The sequence below is a fragment of the Malaclemys terrapin genome, chromosome 4, assembly GCF_027887155.1.
Source record: "Malaclemys terrapin pileata isolate rMalTer1 chromosome 4, rMalTer1.hap1, whole genome shotgun sequence".
In the NCBI taxonomy this organism is placed as follows: Eukaryota; Metazoa; Chordata; order Testudines; family Emydidae; genus Malaclemys; species Malaclemys terrapin.
In genome coordinates, this window is record NC_071508.1 from 20,485,381 (window position 1) to 20,506,249 (window position 20,869).

Below are 20,869 nucleotides of genomic sequence, written 5' to 3' on the forward strand. Positions count from 1 at the left end.
TCTTCTCTTCCTAACTACTTCTTTGAGAAGGCTAAAGGTGCTGACGAAGACAGTAGCAGCCGTGCTTCGACTGCAGACACAAACACAAAAACAGAGCTCTTCCTGTAATGGAGTTCACTGAGGTGGCTATTGCAGTGAGAACGAACTGTGAAGATTACCCTTCAACAGCCAAAGACCAGCTGGCATGAATTCTGGTTAGTGGATGCTGAAGAAGAGGGATTATCCTTGGTTGTCCTGCCATGATGGTAAGCTTGGATGCCTTAACGGTAGCAAAGTTTCATCAGGGTCTCTCCATAGCAGTAGGGTGGTGGTAGTTTTCTGTTTCTCCTTATGGACCTAGCTGAGAGTCCAGATTAACATCTCTGCCAATGAAGATAAAGGAACACAAAGATTCAACTGCAGGTAGCTTTACAGCTTTCAACAGAAGCAGAAACCTCAACTTTTGAAGATGAAGTGGTTAACATGACAAAATCAGAACTTGACACAACTGTGCAGGTAAAGTGAATGGCATATTACATTGCTAACCATGGCAGACCCTACTCGGATCGTCCCGATTTAACTGAATTCCACATACTGCATGGTGTAGATATTGGTATCGGTCTGTGTTCACAATTCAGTGCTACAGACATGCTAGACCCTATCTCATCTGCAATGCACCGAAAGCCTTGCAAATGACGAATGTGTGCTCAGATGCCGGAGAGTGACGGAAAGATAGCCATGTCTGTTGATGAATCAACTACTCTGAGCAATGAATCAACAGTTAGAATCTATTTAAAATGTGACACTTTGAAGGATGATTATCCTCACTTCATGTTTCTTGATCTGATTGCACTTCCACGTCAGACGGCTTCAGGCACTGTAGATTGTGAGCTGAAATGCCTCAATAAATCGAATTCTGATTACAATTACTCTTGTAGTATTTGCGAGTGGTGGTGCTAGTGTTATGCTTCGGAAGAACTCTGGCGTAGCGAGCTGTATTGTGAAGAAGTACCCAAATGTTCTAGCGAGGTAGTGTGTGAATCACAGGTTGGATTTGGCAGCTGCTGAAACGTTAAGTGAAGTAAGAGCTGTAAATCACTTGGAATTCTTTGACAAACTGTATACGCTTTACTGCCGGTCACCTGAAACCAAGAAAGAACAAGAAGAAGGTGTGAGTATCAGCAGAGGGAAAATTACTTTTTGTAGTGACCCATTATTCTTAGATAAAGTGAAAAGGAGGTAGGGCAGCTGTGCAACCGATTTGGAATAGTCAATGCCTAGCGTGACTTTCTTGACTATACTGGTCAGAAGTGCCAGCTCAGCTGAAACCTCTGTTCAGCTCCACGCGTGTGATTTCATGCAGCACGGCTGAGTGTGAGCGTGGATTTAGCCACATGACTATGATTGTGAATGGCAAATGTAGCAAGCGGCTTATTCCGCATATGTCATTGCTCATGTTTAGCAAGCTCCGTGGCCCTTCATTTTCCATGTGGCATCCTCTCAGCTGTGCCAGAACTTGGCTCAGACATCCTTGTTCTCCCTCTGATTCACAGACACATAAATTACAAGATGGAGAAAGACACTTTGTGGAAATACTTGTAGAAATTAGATAAATGCATTACAGCAGGCCTTTGCTACTACAGCCCCTGTTATGCCTTGATGTATTTTGTGTTACTTGTGTAACCTACTAGCTAGTTTCAATTTAAAATAAACTTTTATTATTTCCACCTGATAGAGTAATGTCTATAGTGCAGCAGCATGATTTATTTTGTATTTTCATTAGCCTATAGGCTAAAGTAAAAAGAAAACGTGCTACGCATTCATTGGGTTTTTCTCACTGTACTGTCTAGCTTTAGATCTTTTACATAGTGTGCTGTGTACACATTAATGGCATTTCAGCATAATGATTTCAACAGTTAAAATGAATTGAATAGCTAATATAGTTGTGTGTGTGTGCGCGTGTATACCAGGGGTCGGCAACATTTGGCACGCGGCTCGCCAGGGTAAGCACCCTGGTGGGCTGGGCCAGTTTATTTACCTGCTGACGCGGCGCGGGCGAGGGATGTGCTGGCCGCGGTTTCTCGCCGCCCCCATTGGCCCGGGATGGCGAACCGCAGCGAGTGGGGGCCGCAATCGGCCGAACCTGCTGCGTCAGCAGGTAAATAAACTTGCCTGGCCTGCCAGGGTGCTTACCCTGGCGAGCCGTGTGCCAAATGTTGCCGACCCCTGTGTACACAATTAAAAAAAAGAAAATCCAATACCTTGTTATTTTGGACAGCCAGCCTGTCTCCAGCCAGGCCTGGTTTAGCCAAGTATTACTGTACCAGAAATTCAGTAGACAAATAAAATGTGAATTTGTATAATTCATGTTTATGAAAATCAATATTTTAGTGGCATTCCAGTACCTTCCGATTTTGGACTACACCACTGTCTCTAGCCGAGTGGTTAGGGCACCCAACTGGGAGACCCGGGGTCTAAACTCTGCTCCAATGACTATTTAAGTGTTCCCAAGTAGAGATAGATACCGAATTCCCTTTGGGGGTAGGGCTTAGGCCACACCCCTCTCCTCAGCATTTCCTATTGGCTGGTTTAGGCAGCTCCCCACTCTTAGCTTCATAGATTTCAAGGCCAGAAGGGACCTCTGTGATCATCTAGTCAGATCCCCTGCATGACACAGGCCAGAGAACTGCCCCCAGATCATTCCTAGAGCAGGTCTTTGAAGAAAAACATCCCATCGTGATTCAAAAATGGTCAGTGATGGAGAATCTATCACCACCCTGGGTAAATTGTTCCAATGATTAATTACTCTCACTGTGATGTGTATGCCTTATTTCCAATCTGAATGTCTACCTTCAACTTCCAGCCACTGGATCATGTTAGACCTTTCTCTGCTAGACTGAAAAGCCAATTACTAAATATTTGTTCCCCAGGGAAATACCTATGGACAGTAATCAAGTCATCCCTCAACCTTCTCTTTGTTAAGCTGAATAGATCAAGCTTCTTGAGTCTCTCACTGTGTAGGGTGACCAGATTTTATAGGGACAGTCCTGATTTTAGGGACGTTTTCTTATATAGGCTCCTAATACCCCGCAACCCCCGTCCTGATTTTTCACACTTGCTGTCTGGTCACCCTGTCACTATAAGACATGGTTTCTAATCCTTTAATCATTCTCACGACTCTTCTCTGAACCCTCTGCAATTTATCAACAATCTTCTTGCATTGTGGGCACTGGAACAGGACCCAGGATCCCAGCAGTGGGTCACACCAGTGCCAGATACTCCCACTCGAGATTCTTCTGTTTATTTATCCCAGGATCACATGAGCTCTTTTGGCCACAGCGCCACACTGGGAGCTCCTGTTCAGCTGATTATCCACCAGGACTCCCAGGTCCTTTTCAGAGTCTCTGCTTCCCAGGAGAGAATTCCCCGTCCTGTTCCTAGATGTATTCATTTACAATGAGCCATAGTAAAACACATACTGTTTGATTGCCCCCCAGTTTACCAAGCGATTCAGATCGCTCTGTATCAGTGACTTGTCCTCTTCATTATTTACCACTCACCCAATTCTTGTGTCATCTGCAAATTTTATCAGTGATGATTTTATGTTTTCTTCCAGGTCATTGATAAAAATGTTAAATCGTGTAGGGCCAAGACCCGATCCCTGCGGGGACCACACTGGAAACACACCAGTGCAATGCTGATTCCCAGTTTACAATTACATTTTGAGACCTGTCAGCCAGTTTATAACCAATTCATGTGTGCCACGTTACTTTTGTATCCTTCTAGGATTCCGATCAAACTGGAGTGTGGCGCCAACTCAAGCGCCTTACAGAAGTCTACATACATTATGCCAATGCTATTTCCTTTCTCTACCAAACTTGTAATCTCATCAAAAAACAGATCGCAATTCTCTTGGCCGGAAATATTTTCCATACACCCATGTTGATTTGCATTAATTAAATTATCTTCTTTAATTCTTTATTAATTTAATCTTGTACCAGCCGCTCCATTATCTTGCCTGGGATCGATGTCAGGCTGACAGGCCTGAAATTACCCAGGCCATCCCGTTTACCCTCTTTAACAATTGGCCCAACTGACTCTCCCTCTGGAGCGTATATGGAGCCTGGGCACTTAACTCAGGGCTGTGAGTCCACTGGGCAGCAGGGCACATGAAGCTAGGCATGGCAACGCTGAGCCGAAGTCCCTTCTGTGGTTCTAGCCAAGATCACACAGGCTAGGAATTGAATCCAGCATCCCAGGCCTTAGCCCCCAGCCCACCCCTCCTCTCTAGGTGCCTCGGGGGAGCGTGGAAAGGGCGAAGGCCCTGCAGTGACATCTGTCTCCTGTTCTTGGCTGCAGGCCACCAGAGCCCTGTACGAGATCTTCAAGGAGCAGGCCTGCAGACAGCAGGTGAAGGAGCTCTTCCCTCAGCTCTCCATCGCCCTGCTATTCCAGATCACATATACGGTGGAGCTGTCCATGCATAACGAGAGGGTGAATAACCAGGGGGACACGCCTGCATCCTTCAGCCCTGTCAGGTACCACCAGCCCGACATCCCGCCTTGGTTCTGAACTGTCGCCCGCAGGCACACGGCAGAGCCTGGCCTGGGCTCGCTCAGTAACAAGAGGCTCGCTCTGCATGCAGGTATGCGGTGGATGCCATGCAAGCCTTGCTCCAATGTGCTGGCTACAGGGACCAGACCACGTTCATCCACAAGCAGGGTGGCTGGGGCATGCTCGTGAACGCCGACATGCACCACGAAGGCGTCTTGGTGCTTGCCCGGTGAGTGTCTTGTCCCTGGGGCTGCTGCCCAGAACTGACCGCAGTAGCATCTCCCGTCCCTGGGCCCAGGACACGGCCACATCGCCTTCCCCGCTGGGTGAGACGCGGCTCCCAATCGCCTGCGTGGAAGAGGCCACAGCCTCTGTGCCGTTGGCCGAGGGGTCAGTCGGCTACTTCTCCACCCTGCGCTGCCTGGCGTAAACCGCTTCCTGCGTGGCTCTGGCAGGCGTGGCTGGGCAAAGACAGCCTCCGTCATGTCTGTCTGCAGCGTTGGTGTAGCCCTGTCAGGCCCAGCACATGAGAGAGACAAGGCGGGGGAGGGAATGTCTTTGGCTGGCCCAGCATCTGTGTGTGAGAGAGAGACGCTAACACAGAAAGCTCTAACACTTGTCTTAGACCAATCTAAGATATTCCCTAACCCACCTTCTGTCTCTCATCACCCAATATCTGGGCACATGAGAAAGGCCACCGAGCCCACCGACGCCCTTCTTTATCTGCAGTTCTCTTGCAGCCTATCACGGAGTCCCCGGGCAATGCTCTGGAACTGCTCCCCACAAAGCCAGTCAGGACTTTGGGGAGCCTCCTCTCCCTCGGAGCAGACTGTCTTCAGGGCAAGAAGCTCACACGGCTTCACCTTCCTGGGTCTCTCCTTGGAGCATTCAGCATATGCCCCTCCGTGCGCTTCCCACAGCGAGTCCCCCCAGGTGGGGTCCTGAGGAAGCCAGAGGATCCTGCACGCACCCCCACTTCGCAGTCAGACGTGACTCTTAGCCAGCCAGTAAAACAGAGGTTTATTCGATGACAGGAACACAGTCTAAAACAGAGCTTGTAGGTACAGCAAACGGGACCCCTCAGCCGGGTCCATTCTGGGGCCCAGCGAGGCAGACAACTCCGTCCGCACTCACTTCCCGTCCCCAGCCAGCTCCCAACTGAAACCCCCCTCCAGCCCCTCCTTTCTGGCCTTTGTCTCTTTCCTGGGCCAGGAGGTCACCTGATCTTTGTTCACCTTTAGCTATCCCCTTGCAAGGGGGGAAGGGCCCTGGCCATTTGTTGCTAGGAGACAGATTGTCAGCCATTTATGCACACTGGAGACTTAAGAAATGCATAGGGGAAACTGAGGCAACCACACAGTATTCAGAGGAGACATTAAGAACGTCCCTCCCACTTGGTCACACAGCCCAGCGCTGCGTGCTCGGAGCTGGCCTCGTGGAAGGGCTCCCTGTAGAGTGATTAAGGGTCTGGGTCTCTAGCAGTTAGGCTGCTGGGCATTTTAAGCCAGCAGGAACTAGTCCATGCCAGCTGCACGTGACTAGTCACCCGGGATCCCCTGTCCTGTGGCACTGGTCTGGTTAGATTTGTAAATGGAGAACCAGTCCTTGCCCACCTCAATGATGTGGTGTTTGTGTTTCCCATGCCAGGGCCATGGTTTCGGTCAGTTTCCAGGAGCGTTGCTGGATTTTCCAGGAGCTGATGGCCATCCTCAACTGCAGGGATGATAGGCGGTACATCCCGGCCATGGCGTTCTTCATTCAGGTGAGCCTCACTGGCGGGTGAGGGTCGTGAGAACAGCCCTAGCCCAGCGGTGACTGTGGCATGGGACTGACCTATGGCCAGGGGCGGCAGGTTTGTAGAAATTTTGGTGGTGACCAGCAGAGCCCGCCCCTCCAAACTGCCTCCCACCTGTCTAAGTCTCTGGGAGGGAGTTTGGGCGGGGGGAGGAGGTCTGGGGTACAGGCACTGGGCTGGGGTAGGGGATTGGGGTGCAGGAGGGGTGAGAGGTTGGGCCCTGGGAGGGAGTTTGGGTGGGGGAAGGGGCCTGCGGTGCAGGCTCTGGGATGGAGTTTGGGTGCTGGGTGCAGGCTCCAGGCTGGGGCAGAAGGTGGGGGTGCAGGAAGGGGTGAGGGGTGCAGGCTCTGGGAGGAGTTTGGGGGCAGGAGGGGGTGTGGAGGGAGGGGGTACAGGCTCTGGGAGGGAGTTTGGGGGCCGGAGTGGGGTGTGGGAAAGGGGTGGGGGTGCAGGCTCTGGGAGGAGTTTGGGGGCAGGAGGGGGTGTGGAGGGAGGGGGTACAGGCTCTGGGAGGAGTTTGGGGGCCGGAGTGGGGTGTGGGAAAGGGGTGGGGGTGCAGGCTCTGGGAGGAGTTGGGAGGGTGCGGCGCTTACCTGGGGCTCCTAGGCAGGGCGGGCCTGGGGGCCTCCGTGTGCTGCTACCCCCAGGCACTGCCCGCGCAGCTTCCTACTGGCTGCAGGGGCGCTTGGGGTGGGTGTGACGCAGTAGGGAGCGGGGTGGATTGACCTGGGTATGTCGGTTAGTTTTACTGGACTGTCTGCATGGGGGATGGGAGAGCAGGGGATGACTTTAGGTGAGGGACAGTACCTGAGCCTGTTAACCTGAGCCAGGAAGGGGGGTGGGGCAAGTTGACACCTTTGCCCTGGAAACTGGACAAAGGGAGAGGGGGAGAGAAGGAGGAGGAGAGAGCCTGCAGGAGGGGTTTTGGTTTCAGTTTTGGGCTGGGTGGGAAGAGGCAGGGAACCCCAAGTCTGGGGTCTAAGATCCTTGCCCCCCAGAGGGACCTGGCTAAAGGGGTCCTGGTTGTACTTACAAGCCCTGCTTGGGACTGTGTTCCTGTCATCTAATAAACCTTCTGTTTTACTGGCTGGTGAGAGTCACGGTGAATCACAGGAAGTGGGGGGTGCGGGGCCCTGACTCCCCCACACTCCGTGACAGTGGGACACAGACCCACCCCACTCAGGGGCCGCAGGGAGGGGCCGGCAGCCATGTGGAGCAAGCAGGCAGGAAGCCGCTCAGCTCCGCTGCACTGCGGGTGGTGAGTGGGGGCCCCGGGCTCTTTTAAATGGCCCGGGAGACGTGGGGGCAGAAGGCGGGGCCGAGGCCCATGGTGCCCAGGCACCGAGGGCCCATAGAACTCGCCGCCCATGCCTATGGCCAGGAGAGGAGTAGGTGGCTCTGGGGGTGGGTGGGTGACCAGGGGCAGGGAAAGCTCCTAAAGCCCTAGGGGTGGAGTCACTGACTCTGGACATTGTTACCGGCCCCAGCTGGTGTTGCGGGGCTGGAGCAAAGCCCAGGGTCGGGTGTCTCTTGTTCCCCAAGGCTCAGCTCCATAGAATGGTCCCTTGTGTGACCTCGGCCCTGAAGCCCCCTCTGACGTCCGTATGCCATGCGCAGGCCGGGCCCATCCACGGCCAATTCACCTGCCCCCCGTAGACCGGGCGGCCCTTTGGAACACAAGGCTGCAGCCCCCTCCCTCCCTGCTCCGCATGCAGCTGAGCCTTAGTGGGGGAGCAGGGTAGGCCTTGATCTCGGCTGGAGCCTCGAGGGCCCGTTGCGCTAGCAGCGTTTCAGTGGGGCACACACAGTGACCAATCGCGGTGCCCGGCGTACAGCGCATGCTGTGCCCGTGGCAGGTGGAGCTAAGGGCCCCTTGGCAGAGATGAGTCGTGAGGGTCCAGCCCCGTTCTCTAGCTTGTTTCGCTGTTGATGTGTTAGCTCCTCCAGTGCCCTGACCTTGGCAATAAGCAGGAAGACGCCATCCTGGACCACTTGAGTGGGCAGCTGAGAGACCCCAACACTGTGGTGCGCTGGCTGGCGCTCAAAGGCCTCCTGAACCTGTCCCTGTGCCCAGAGAAGGTGAGAGGGGAGGAGGGCTGGGGGATAAACCCAGAACCGCAGGGAGCTGCTGCAGGGCTGGGGTCATTGAAACCTTCCATGGGGACATGGCCCTGGCCTCGAGTCAGGAGCCCTGGCTTCTATTCCTGGCTCTGTCACTGACCTGCTTGGTGACCTTGGGCAAGTCTCCAAGCCTGGCTCCTGCGGGGTGTGTCTCTGGGTGTGTGCAGTACCTGGCACTGCCGGGCCTGATTGTGTCTGGGGTCTCTGTGATCCAAAGAACCCTAGCACTAGATTAGCAGCAGAGCTGTGGACTCTAGACCCCAGGGAATGCTGGTGACACCAGTGATCAGGGACGCCCAGACAGAGCCATTTCGCTTCAATTAGGAACCATTTTTTCCTACAAATCTCCTTTTAAAGCCTCATAGGTTTTAACTGTTGATGTCACAGCTCTGTCCCGCAGCACTTGCTCCTCTGAAGAGCTCTACAGGGGCCTTTTGCTGCTAAGATCTCATAACAAGTTTGATACACACAGTATAGTGAAGGCAGAGAAAACCCTTGGGGCTTAAATACACAGATCTGGCAGCCTGGTAAAGAGGAGACAATCTGAAGGCAACTCTCACTGATGATAATTTACTTACCTTGAGAATAGCGGGTCAGTCCGGTTTATTAAACCCGGACTACGATTCTATCAGACATGGAGAGGGCGTGACTGTAATTCTTTGTCATACACCATTCCCATCGTTCCATGCGCCTCAGCCTGGTTTTCACTTGCTTGTGGTTCATTTTTTCTTCCGGAACCGGTTAGCCTGTATTTGACACATTTTTTTCCCTGATGCCGGTTGAGATTTTCATAGATTCATAGATTCTAGGACTGGAAGAGACCTCGAGAGGTCATCGAGTCCAGTTCCCTGCCCTCATGGCAGGACCAAATATTGCCTAGACCATCCTTGATAGACAGTTATCTAACCTACTCTTAAATACCTCCAGAGATGGAGATTCCACAACCTCCCTAGGCAATTTATTCCAGTGTTTAACCACCCTAACAGTTAGGAATTTTTTCCTAATGTCCAACCTAAACCTCCCTTGCTGCAGTTTAAGCCCATTGCTTCTTGTTCTATCCTTAGAGACTAAGGTGAACAAGTTTTCTCCCTCCTCCTTATGACACCCTTTTAGATACCTGAAAACTGCTATCATGTCCCCTCTCAGTCTTCTCTTTTTCAAACTAAACAAACACAATTCTTTCAGCCTTCCTTCATAGGTCATGTTCTCAAGCTCTTCTCTGGACCCTCTCCAAAAATGTTTTGTGGGGCTGTCTTTGAAAGGTTCAAAAACCAAATACAGAAATGATTGAATCTGGCTTTTAGTAACAGACCAACCCTAGAACTCGTGTGCAAAATTGGCTCCCTCCTCTAGGCTGGGCTGTAAGGACAGGGACTCGGGAGAACCCAGGTTCGGTTCCTGGCTCTTCCAGACTCCCTGGGTGACCATGGGCGAGTCACGTAGCCTCTCTGTGCCTGAGTTCCATGTCTGTACAATGGGGATAGAAATCCTTCCTTTGTGTGCCTAGCCTGTAAGCTCTAGGGCAGGGGACGTCTCTTACTGTGCCTGGAAATCCCCCGGCACAAGCCCTGATTGCAGATAGGCCCTCGAGGTGCTATTTGAACCCCTATAACAATAATAGACTTGATTTATTTGGGGTCAATGTGTTGTGCAGAGAACTTTCCACAGATGATACCCGCTAATAAATACCATCCCCTGAGATCTGGGGTACAAGGAAGCAGCTGCTTATGTTTCAGGTAGCCGGCCCTGCTGCCCGTGATCCTAGCTGGCTGTGCAAAGGCTTTGAGGTTCTAACATGTCACCTGGAGGCAGGGGCGCTGGAAGACTTTTTATAGTGGAGGTGCTGCACCCCACCTTACCCCTGCCCACACCCCCTGCCACCCCTAGAGCTGGGCTCAGGAGCAGGGCCATGGCTCCAGGAGCCGGGGGCGGGGGAGGTGGATGGAGCAAGGGAACCGAGGCTGGGGCCACAGATGGGGGTTGGCGCAGGGCTGACAGCTGGGACCCTGTGAGCGGGGCCAGGAGCAGAGCCCCGTGTAAAACCTGGGAGTGCTGCAGCACCCCCTTAGTTCCCATGCCTCTGTCTGCAGGGGAGGTGGACGTTGTTTTGGAAATGGCTTGTGGGTCACTGGAGGGTGTTTTGTAAAGCAGCTCCTCATTTCCCGCAGGTGGGGAAACTCCAGCGTCTGCTGCCAGAGGTCCTGGAGCAACTACAGGAGGTAGACAGGGACATCATCGCCGAGGCCATCACCGTTCTGAAAAACATCCTTGCCGGCATGGACAGGCAGAGCGCCAGCCGCGCGGCTGTGCAAGTGGCTGAGAAACTCCTGCCTTTCATTGATGATGTAAGGCCTGGTGGCCCATGGGAGACCGTTCAAACTGCGGACCTGTGAATGGGGACTGGCGGGTGGGCTAGCAGGGCCTGTGTATGGTCCTAGCCAGAAAAAGGATTGTTGTAAATGACGTGAGCCCATTCCCACCTTCCTCTGCTACCTCACTCTCCATCAGAGCGTATGGCAGAAAGGATGGGAACCCTTGTGTCCTGCAGGCCTGCTGACAAGGATCAGGGCAGCCTGGGGACAAGGCTCCCCTTGTGGAAGGACATGCATTCCTGAGTCTGCATGCAGTGAGGGAGCCTCTGCAGCACAGGGTGCTGCAATGCTCTTGCTGGCTTCCAGGGTGACAAGTGATGGTACCCTGGTGAAAATCCTGCCCCTCCTCTCCCTGGCCAGGAATCCCACAGCTGGCCTGGGAGCTCCATAAGGAAACGGCTCCGTTTGTAGGTTCTGCAGCTACCACCCTTTCCTCTCCCCTTTGTTCTCATGGCAGCGCAGCGTCAAAGGAGGGCCTAGTTCTCCCCAGGTCTTTCATAACCACAAACTAGCCCCCGCCGGCACGTTCACCAGACTGATGTCCAGTCCCCCACTGGATGATGAGATCCAGCAAGTGGGCAGGAGAAAGGGGCCCATCCATTACTGCCTTCTAGGGGTAACCCCCAGTGGGGGCTCCTGGAGCGTCCACCCACCTCCCCAGCTTTCACAACACTAAATACTACCCTCAGCCCTGCCGAACTCTGCTGGGACCCTGCCGCTCTTTATTTAGTAGTGGCACAGGCCCGGCTCAAGCTGTTCCCAGGGTCTCCTGGACCCCAGCTGCAGGATCTCGCCCTGGGGCGAGCCCTTTAAACCAAACCTCTCTCGGGCCCGGGGGGAACAGAACAGGTTCTTTATGGGGGGGGTGTTAAATCCAAATAGCGTTAATGAACACAACGCCCATCACCAGGGAAAGGCAAATAGGCCTCAACAACTGGAGGGAAGACCAGCGAGGTGCCAATTCAACATCTGCCTATGCCCACTGCAGTGCAGCTCTGATGCCCCCAGACCGCTCCCATAAGTTTTGTGCAGAGCCTGCCCGGCTGCTCTGAGCTGACACCGGGGGCAGGAGCAGCTGGCTAGTAAGATTAACATGGGATGGAGTCTAGCAAACAAGCCAGGCTACCTGTGTAATGGCATGTTACCCTGTATGATACTGTTCGACTACTAGGTGATGCTCTGTAAAATACCTTATTTAAATGAACCTCAGCTGTATCCAGCAGAGCATTAACGGTTCTTATGATGAACCCATCTGCAGTGCTCAACTTGTGCCAGGGCTTGCCAGGGCTTAGCCCTGGCATCTCTGGGCTTGCTGCATCAGTTATGATTGTAAAAAAATTGCTTGAGCCCCAGCACCTCTTTCATTACAAATTAAGCACTGTCCATCTGGTGTGTGTAAACAAGCTCTGTAGGCAGTACATATCTGGTACAGAACATGATATGGTGTCAGGAGTAAACTAAGAACAGAAACCAAAGGAAAACAGCAACACAGGTTGCAGACGGAAGGAACAGCAACGAAGTTTGCAGGACCTCATCAACATGTCCCACTCTGATTCCCCAGAGAACGTCACCTTTCATAACCCTTCACAATGGACAGACTGGAAACAATGTTTGGCACGATTTTGCATTGCAAACAAGCTGCACAAAGGAACTGGGGATATACAGGTATTGACTTTAATTTAGGCTATGGAGAAGCACGCAGAGCATATCTTTACCTCCTTTGACTTTACTGAAGACCATCACAAAGACAACTATGCAAGGGTTGTGGTTAGGATTGATGCACACTTTATAACCGAGGGAAATGTGGTTTATTAAAGAGCATGTTTTCAGCAAAGAATTCAAGAACCAGGGGAAAATGTTGAAAGTTTTAGAAGACCTCTGCATCCCCTGGCTGAAAACTGTGATTTGGGGAATGTAAAACATGAAAATTTCAGAAACAGGCTGGTTATTGGGTTAAAAGATAAAAACCTTTCATAGAGACAAGCCAGGTGAGGTCTAAATGATATTCCCTCACCTACCTCTAATATCCTGGGACTGTCACAGCTATAACAACACTGCTAAAAACCTTTCACAGTAGCTACCGCCGAAGAGAGATTTAACTCTACCCACAGCTATACAGCTAGCAAGAGTCAGAATTAGTCAAACAACAGGCAAAAGCAAATTGAAAAACCTGCAACTAGCTTAAAAGCTACAAACAGACACTTAAGTGTTAAAAGTCTTTCTCATAAAATCCCTGAGGTAAGGAGAGAGAATTCGCAGGCTAAGAGGGACAAATGCCAGTCTACATGCACAAGGTGTGGAAAAGTCATATCCCAAGGGATGATACATGTCCAGCCAGAGGCGCATGCTGTAATAAATGCCTGAAATATGGACATTTTGCAGCTGTTCGTTGCACTGAAGCAGTCAGGGAGTTGACTCATATTGCAGACAATCAAGACCCATTGATTCTGGGATCTATCACTTGTGATGACATGGCGCCCGCCTGGAAAGTGACATTGAATATTCAAAGCAAGACTATTGACTTTAAAGTTGACTCGAGAGCTGATGTCACACAGCTCTGACCCTCCCTGAAGGGATTTTGAACTGCATGGGCACCGAAGCAATTTACAAAGACAAAAGCTTTGCGTTCCGTGTGTATGAGATCAAAGACCAACAACCTTCTCAGCTGCAGTGTAGCAGCCATGATGGGCCTAGTGAGAAAGATGGAAGAACTTGAGGATCTGATGCTATTGGGCTTTTGAAAGGTGATCTAGTCCAAATCAACTTAAGAGGCAATGCTGAACCAGTGAACAACCACCTCTACAAGAGAGAGAACTGGGAAAGACTAGCTGCAGATTTTTGTGAATTCAGAGGACATCATTGCCAGGTCATTGTGGACTACTTTTCCAGCTATATAGAAATAATGTACTTGAAAGACATAACATGTTGCAGTGTTATTGAGAAACTGAAGTGTACGTTTGCTCATTTCTGTATCCAGAACAACTAGTGATGGACAATGTCCCACAATTCACTGCAGCAGAATTTAAGTCAGTCTGAATGAAATATGATTTTGCTCATATCACTGGCAGCCCAAATTACTCACAAGCGAATGGAGAGGCTGAGAGAGCTGCGCAGACAGCCAAAAACATCTGACAGCAGGAAGATCCATTCCTTGCTCCTCTGAATTACAGATCAACACCAACAGCAGCTCCTGCATCTAGTCTAGCACAACTCCTCATGGAAAGACAACTCAGAACTACTGTTCCAAGAACCTACTACGAAGTGGCCAGACAGGAAGAGCGCAGCCAAATCAGATAAACAGGCTAAAAGAATCATAGAATCATAGAATATCAGGGTTGGAAGGGACCTCAGGAGGTCATCTAGTCCAACCCTCTGCTCAAAGCAGGACCAATTCCCAACTAAATCATCCCAGCCAGGGCTTTGTCAACCCGGGCCTTAAAAACCTCCAAGGAAGGAGATTCCACCACATCCCTAGGTAAAGCATTCCAGTGCTTCACCACCCTCCTAGTGAAATAGTGTTTCCTAATATCCAACCTAGACCTCCCCCACTGCAACTTGAGACCATTGCTCCTTGTTCTGTCAACTGCCACCACTGAGAACAGCCGAGCTCCATCCTCTTTGGAACCCCCCTTCAGGTAGTTGAAAGCAGCTATCAAATCCCCCCCCCCCTCATTCTTCTCTTCTGGAGAATAAACAATCCCAGTTCCCTCAGCCTCTCCTCATAAGTCATGTGCTCCAGACCCCTAATCATTTTTGTTGCCCTCCGCTGGACTCTTTCCAATATTTCCACATCCTTCTTGTAGTGTGGGGCCCAAAACTGGACACAGTACTCCAGATGAGGCCTCACCAATGTCGCATAAAGGGGAACGATCACATCCCTTGATCTGCTGGCAATGCCCCTACTTATACAACCCAAAATGCCATTAGCCTTCTTGGCAACAAGAGCACACTGTTGACTCATATCCAGCTTCTCGTCCACTGTGACCCCTAGGTCCTTTTCTGCAGAACTGCTACCTAGCCATTCGGTCCCTAGTCTGTAGCAGTGCATAGGATTCTTCCATCCTAAGTGCAGGACTCTGCACTTGTCCTTGTTGAACCTCATCAGGTTTCTTTTGGCCCAATCCTCAAATCTGTCTAGGTCCCTCTGTATCTGATCCCTACCCTCCAGCGTATCTACCACGCCTCCCAGTTTAGTGTCATCTGCAAACTTGCTGAGAGTGCAGTCCACACCATCCTCCAGATCATTAATAAAGATATTAAACAAAACTGGCCCCAGGACCGACCCTTAGGGCACTCCGCTTGAAACCGGCTGCCAACTAGACATGGAACCATTGATCACTATCCCTTGAGCCCGACGATCTAGCCAGCTTTCTATCCACCTTACAGTCCGTTCATCCAGCCCATACTTCTTTAACTTGGCGGCAAGAATACTGTGGGAGACTGTATCAAAAGCTTTGCTAAAGTCAAGGAATAACACATCCACTGCTTTCCCCTCATCCACAGAGCCAGTTATCTCCTCATAGAAGGCAATTAGGTTAGTCAGGCACGACTTCCCCTTGGTGAATCCATGCTGACTGTTCCTGATCACTTTCCTCTCCTCTAAGTGTTTCATAATTGATTCCTTGAGGACCTGCTCCATGATTTTTCCAGGGACTGAGGTGAGGTGAACTTATGAACACTTTTACAACAGATGTCACGCAGAGAACTGCCTTGTCTAGAACCTGGTGCCCGGAGGTGACATGTAACTGCTGATTGGGGTCACCGTTTAAAGGTTCAGCCACTCCCAGAACAGCTCAAGTCACCCCGTCCCCAGGCTGCCCCCTCAGCCTCACCTCCCAGAAAGCAGTGGCCCCTCCCTACAGCATCCAGCTATTGCTCCTGGTTCTCCCTGCTTGGCACAGCTCGCCCAGCCTCCCTGGTCACTGGACTGGTTCAGCTCTGCCAGCAGCCATGCAGGGCGGGGGCCCAGCAGCACCATGTGACCAAGCGGGGCTGGCTCTGAGTTAACAAGAAACCCATGCACAGGAGTGGGGCAACCCTCAGCCCACTCCGAGCCCCTGGAGGCTGGGTGGCTTCCAGTCATGGCTTCCAAGGCCCCCTATCTGGGAACTCCTGCACATTTACCACTCCTTGGCCCTGGGTTAAATCCACCCCAGGTCCCTGTGCGTGGCTTGAACAAACACCAGTGTAGGAATTTGCCCCCCACGCTTGGCCCCCTTGGCCTGGCTAGAGGGCCGCTGTGGGTCAAGAGCAGTGTGAGCTGGGCCCGCAAAGCGGGAGGACAAACTACACCCCCTCCTTCGCTCTTTGAATCTTTCCTCATCACTCCCTCTCTGCCGCCCCTGTCCTGGCGCTGCTCTGCCCTGAGCATTCCCCCTTGGCTGACACAGGTGTGTGCTGATGTCAGTGTGCCCAGAGCTGGCTGTGAGAGCCCAGGGGCAGTCTCACCCCACCTTACTGCTCTCCCTGGCCAAGAAGTTACCAGGCCAGCCCCTCAACTGGTGGAAATCTGCATCTCGATTGCCTTCAATGGCGCTATGCCCATGAGACTCTGGCCCCAGCTGTGGCTGTATGGCTGGGGGGTGAGTTACCAATACCCCCTGCAGGGCAGACATCTCTGGCACAGTGAGCGCTCGCCCCGCTGGGTGAGAATGACTGTCACAGCGTCTCCTCCCCACGTCGTCTCTTGCAGGTGACCAGCAGGCTCCGGGTGCTCTCCATCACCCTCTTTAAACACCTGCTGGAGCTTGTAAGGGGGCTCGACAGGAGGCGGATGAAGGCGCATGTGCTCCAGAGCCTGGTCCCGCTGCTCCTCCTTGTGCATGATGAGCGTCCCAACGTGTCCCAGGTGAGGCCACGAGCTGGAGCCTGCAGCGGATACCGTTACAGAGTGACCAGTAATTTGTTTTGAGGGGGCAGCATGTGACACCCCCTCTTTAAAGGGTCTCGCTGACAGAGGGCAGGTGCTCAGTGCTGTGACAGTCAGGCGCTCAAAATCACTTGAACGTTGAGTGCAGTAGCGCCATGACCATGGCGCCCCACCCAACTGCTGAGTCTTCCCTGCATCCTCTGAGCCCAACACTCCCCCCCTGCAGCCAGGCTGAGAGATTGGGTGGGGGGAGGGGTCGCCTCACCACTCCTACAGCCACTGGCCTCCGCACATTCCCTGGCTGTGCTGGTGGGAAGAGCACAACCCTGGCCATGGCCCCTACCAGGAGCAGAGCTACCCAGTCTCCAGATGGTGCGCAGGACCCAGTGTGCCCTTGGCCAAGCGGCCCGGACAGCCTGTACTAGACATGAGATGCCCAAGCCGCCCCCCCACTCCCCGCCCCAGGTGTCTCTGCACATGCTAGCGCTCATGGCCACCATCACTTGGGAGCCAAATGCCACCAGCACTAATGAATTCTCCCTCCTACCCACCATGAGGAGGGGAACTGAGGCACAGCATGAGGCCTAGCGCCTCAAAAGTATTGATCACCCATAGGCATTAGGCACCTAAATCCCTTTGCAGCCCTGGGCCTAAGCAACTTGCCTGAGTTCCTGCAGGGAGAGCTGGGAATTGAGTCAGGTCTCCAGCTATTGCCTTAGCCACACCACCGCCCTTCCGTAAGCAACCTGGGGCCGGGAAGCGTTCAGCATGCACGGTCTCCCCGCCTCCGGGTAACGAGGCTAGTGGCTTCCAGCTCCTGTAACCGTGGCCGGCTCGCCCTGGCCCCACTTGTTTTGCAGGTGTGTTGGGACACCCTCAGCAGTGCGGCAGAATTCCTGAAGTGGCACCAGCTTGGTGGCTTCATCCAGCGCAAGGATATCTGGCAAAGCTGTGACTGCCTGGTGAGGGAGCCCTCAGGTCATTCACTGCGCAGCCCTCGTGGTAGGAGCGGGGGAATCGGTGGATAGGGCACCCCCCATTGCCCGGCTCTGTGCCCACACTGAGCCCCAGCCCTGGGAACACTCCTGGCCCTGGGTGTAGTCCCTCTGCGTGATCCCCCCGGCACAGGAAAGAGGGGTGAAAACAGGACGTGCGCTCCACACACCTGGAACCCGGCCTGCGGGACGGAAAGGCCTTTAATAACCTTGTGCTCCCTTGTTCTGGTCCTAGCTGACGCGCTACAAGGGGAGAGCCAACAACTTTCTGTGCCAGACCATGGCCTTTCTGGAGAACCCACAGACTCCACTTAGACAAGCGGCCATCAGGTTCATAGGTAACCACAGAGCAGGGGTCCCTTTAACAGGGGGGCTGGATCCGGTCCCAGGCTCTCCTCAGTCCCTGCCAGCAGCGAGAAGTAACCCTTGGGCTCCTGATTGTCCAATGCAGGATCAAGGGTGTCAGAAGTCCGCAGGAGCAAGCTCACCCCAAACTGCCCTGATCGGCTGATGGGCCCCCTCTAACCCCACTGCTCCCCATGCAGTCCCCATTCCCCCCCCCCCATACCCCACCATGGGCTCTTGGTAGTGAACCCTCAAGGTGCTGTGCTCTCCTTTGGCAACCAGCCCTGTAACCATCCCTGGGGACTCACCCTTTCCCCTGGGGACTCGGGAGCACCGTCCTGGCCAGCGAGGGGCGGGGGAAGCGAGGGGTTGCTTGGAGGGTGACATTTGACACCCTCGCTGGGGCTGCGGGGATGTGACGAGCTGTTTGTATGTGTAGGGCTCGCTGCCCGGCAGCTGGACCAGAGGAGCCAGGACAAGCTGGATGCCATCTGCAACGGTGGGTGGTACCTGCTTTGAGCACTGAGCGCTAGGGGGATGAACGGCCCAGGGCCGTGGGCTGGGTTCAATCTCCGACGCCAGCAGGATCTCGGGCGAGAGCCACAAAGGGATGCAAAATGTAGATCCCCAAACCCCTGATCAGCTGCCCCCTCACCCTGTCGTGTCTGCTGGTTGGCATGTGCCAGGCACTTAGCCCTGACCTCAGAGCTGCGGCCTGGCAGATCCCCAAACTGGGCCTGAGCTGGCTGGCCTTCAGAGACGATTGCCCCCCCCCCAAACACAGCCGAGGTGGGGTGCTGCCTCCCCCCTTGCACTCACTAGCCCAGTGTTTAGAGCAGTCACCTCCACGTGGGGTGCCTGGGGTGAAGCCACTGCTCCAAATGAGGCAGAGGTGACGTCCGGTCACCTACCTCCTTGCTGCGTGCCCGGACCCCTGGGCAGCGCAGGGCAGAGCAGCATCTCCACATTTGTTGGCGAATGGTGGAGGGGGGGAGTGATATAGCTCAGGCTTCTCACTCCCAGAGCAGGTTCACAGCTGGGCCTCCCAACCAGAGCTAGAGAATGGCTGAGCTCCCTCCTCGGCATTTCCTGGATGGCAGCAGGGCACCTAAAGTTAGGCATAGCCTAACAATGTCCAAGCCCCCTTTATGACTCTCCCCCTCTCTGGACCTAAGTGCCCATCTGTGCATTGGGGGGAAGGCGGAGGGTAAATACAGGCAGGGATGAGGTGCTCAGATACTGCAGGGATGGGGCAGTCCTAGAAATAGTGAGTAAATGGGGTTCATTGGGACTTCTTGCCTGTGTCTGGAGGCTCCCTCATTTGTGGAGGGCAGCAGGGATGTTTAGTGAAGGTTGCTGGTTGTTCCTGCTAGTCCCCTGCCTCCCGCCTCCCAGCCTGCTGCCTCCTTGTCACAGGCCGAGAGGTACAGCACTGGCTTGGTTTGCTGGGGCTCTCCAGAGCTCTGTGGCTCTGACCTCCATTTCCTTCCTTTCAATCTTAGACCTCAAAGGCTTGCAGCAGGACAGCAACTCCTCGGTCCAAAGCCTGGCTTCTCAGACCATCTTCATCCTGGAGGCGTTCAAGAACCACCCGCCAGCCCACAGCAGCCTATGGACATGCTTTCATAGGATAAGAACAATGTGCACTAAGGAGAGCCCGGTCATTGAAGCTGCCCAGCTGCCCTAGCTCTGGGAAAAGCCAGCCTCCCTTCCCTGGGAGCTTCGTGCCAGACCATGGCTTCTTCCCCATTGGCCGCCTGCTCTGCGCAGCCATGTGAGTAGTTAACTGCTCGATAGCTTTCATCACCATGTACTTTTTGATAGGTTTCCATGCACTGTGTAGCATTTACGTCCCGCCCTCCCTCCCCATTTCCAGTCGTGTATGTTTTTGGTGCCGTCTGCCATTTTGAAAATTTATTTTGTATTATTTTTCTGTGTTTGGCCGGGGGAAGGTTGTGTGCCTGTGTTTTGACATATTTAGAGAAAAAGTATGAATGAGTAGAAAGAGAGACTGTAAGGGATTCACGGCTCCCTCCCCGTCCGTCTGGGCGGGAGACCACGCCCTTTGCTATGATACTTCCGGGTACCTTGGTTCAGGGGAAAAGTAGCTCAGTGTTAATGGTTCTAGCCTGCAGTCAGGCCAAGTAATGGTAGAGAGTCTGTTTGCCCAGGGCCCTCAATCAGGGCAGGGCAGCAATCGAGAAGGGGCTGTGGCCTACAGGCAGGCAGGCAGAGCAACAGAAGGTCCATTTGCCTGGCCACTGATCAGGGTGGGGCAGCAAGCAAGTAGGGGGGCTCTGGCCTACAGTCCGGCAGAGCTGTGGCAGTCTAGGGGAGGTTACCTCTCTGGTGGGAGAGTCAACACAACCGTCTGGCATCCGGATTCAGGTGGGAGCCAGACCAATGCAGGCCTCCTGACAACCATGTGGGGAGGCTACCACTTCTGACGTTGGGTTGCCGGGGGTAGGGGAACCCAGGCCCTCCCACTCACTTACGTCCCATCCCAGGGCCCTAATAGAAGCGGAGTGGCCTGCCACTGGGTCAGCGGGGAAAATCCAACTGCAACACACTGGCCGGCTTGTAGTCAATGACACAGCTGAATCTGATTTGGCTTCCCTGGGCTCCTTCCTACACGACCATTCTCTGTGTACATGGGTTCCAGGGTTGTTGTTTGCTTTGGACCACGAAAAAGTTCAAGGAGCTGAGATTACAGAAAAGTCCCATAAAATGTAAAAGGGCTTAAAGCCAATGGAGTTCTCTCTCTCCCTTTTTCTCTCTCCACATACACCACATCTATCTATCTACCCCCATACACCCCCACATCTATCTATCTACCCCC

General features: G+C 53.2%; 1 protein-coding gene across 1 annotated transcript; it reads left to right on the forward strand.

Annotated features, from left to right (window-relative positions):
• Positions 1–4,183: 4,183 nt before the first annotated feature.
• LOC128837016 (maestro heat-like repeat-containing protein family member 7) lies at positions 4,184–20,002 on the forward strand. Its single transcript, XM_054027815.1, has 10 exons — positions 4,184–4,517; positions 4,625–4,762; positions 6,181–6,295; positions 8,267–8,407; positions 10,618–10,794; positions 16,514–16,669; positions 17,551–17,652; positions 17,921–18,023; positions 18,470–18,529; positions 19,533–20,002. Exons 1-10 carry the CDS (start codon positions 4,459–4,461, stop codon positions 19,715–19,717), a joined length of 1,236 nt encoding a protein of 411 aa, XP_053883790.1. The 5' UTR covers positions 4,184–4,458; the 3' UTR covers positions 19,718–20,002.
• The last annotated feature ends 867 nt before the right edge of the window (positions 20,003–20,869 follow it).

What these genes read in the sequence shown, in the direction of transcription:
- LOC128837016 (XM_054027815.1), top strand. Translation starts at nt 4,459, where the DNA reads ATGCATAACGAGAGGGTGAATAACCAGGGGGACACGCCTGCATCCTTC. An exon ending in GGCGTCTTGGTGCTTGCCCG is followed by an intron (nt 4,763 to 6,180) that starts GTGAGTGTCTTG and finishes TTCCCATGCCAG; the next exon opens with GGCCATGGTTTCGGTCAGTT. An exon ending in AGCGGCCATCAGGTTCATAG is followed by an intron (nt 18,024 to 18,469) that starts GTAACCACAGAG and finishes TTGTATGTGTAG; the next exon opens with GGCTCGCTGCCCGGCAGCTG.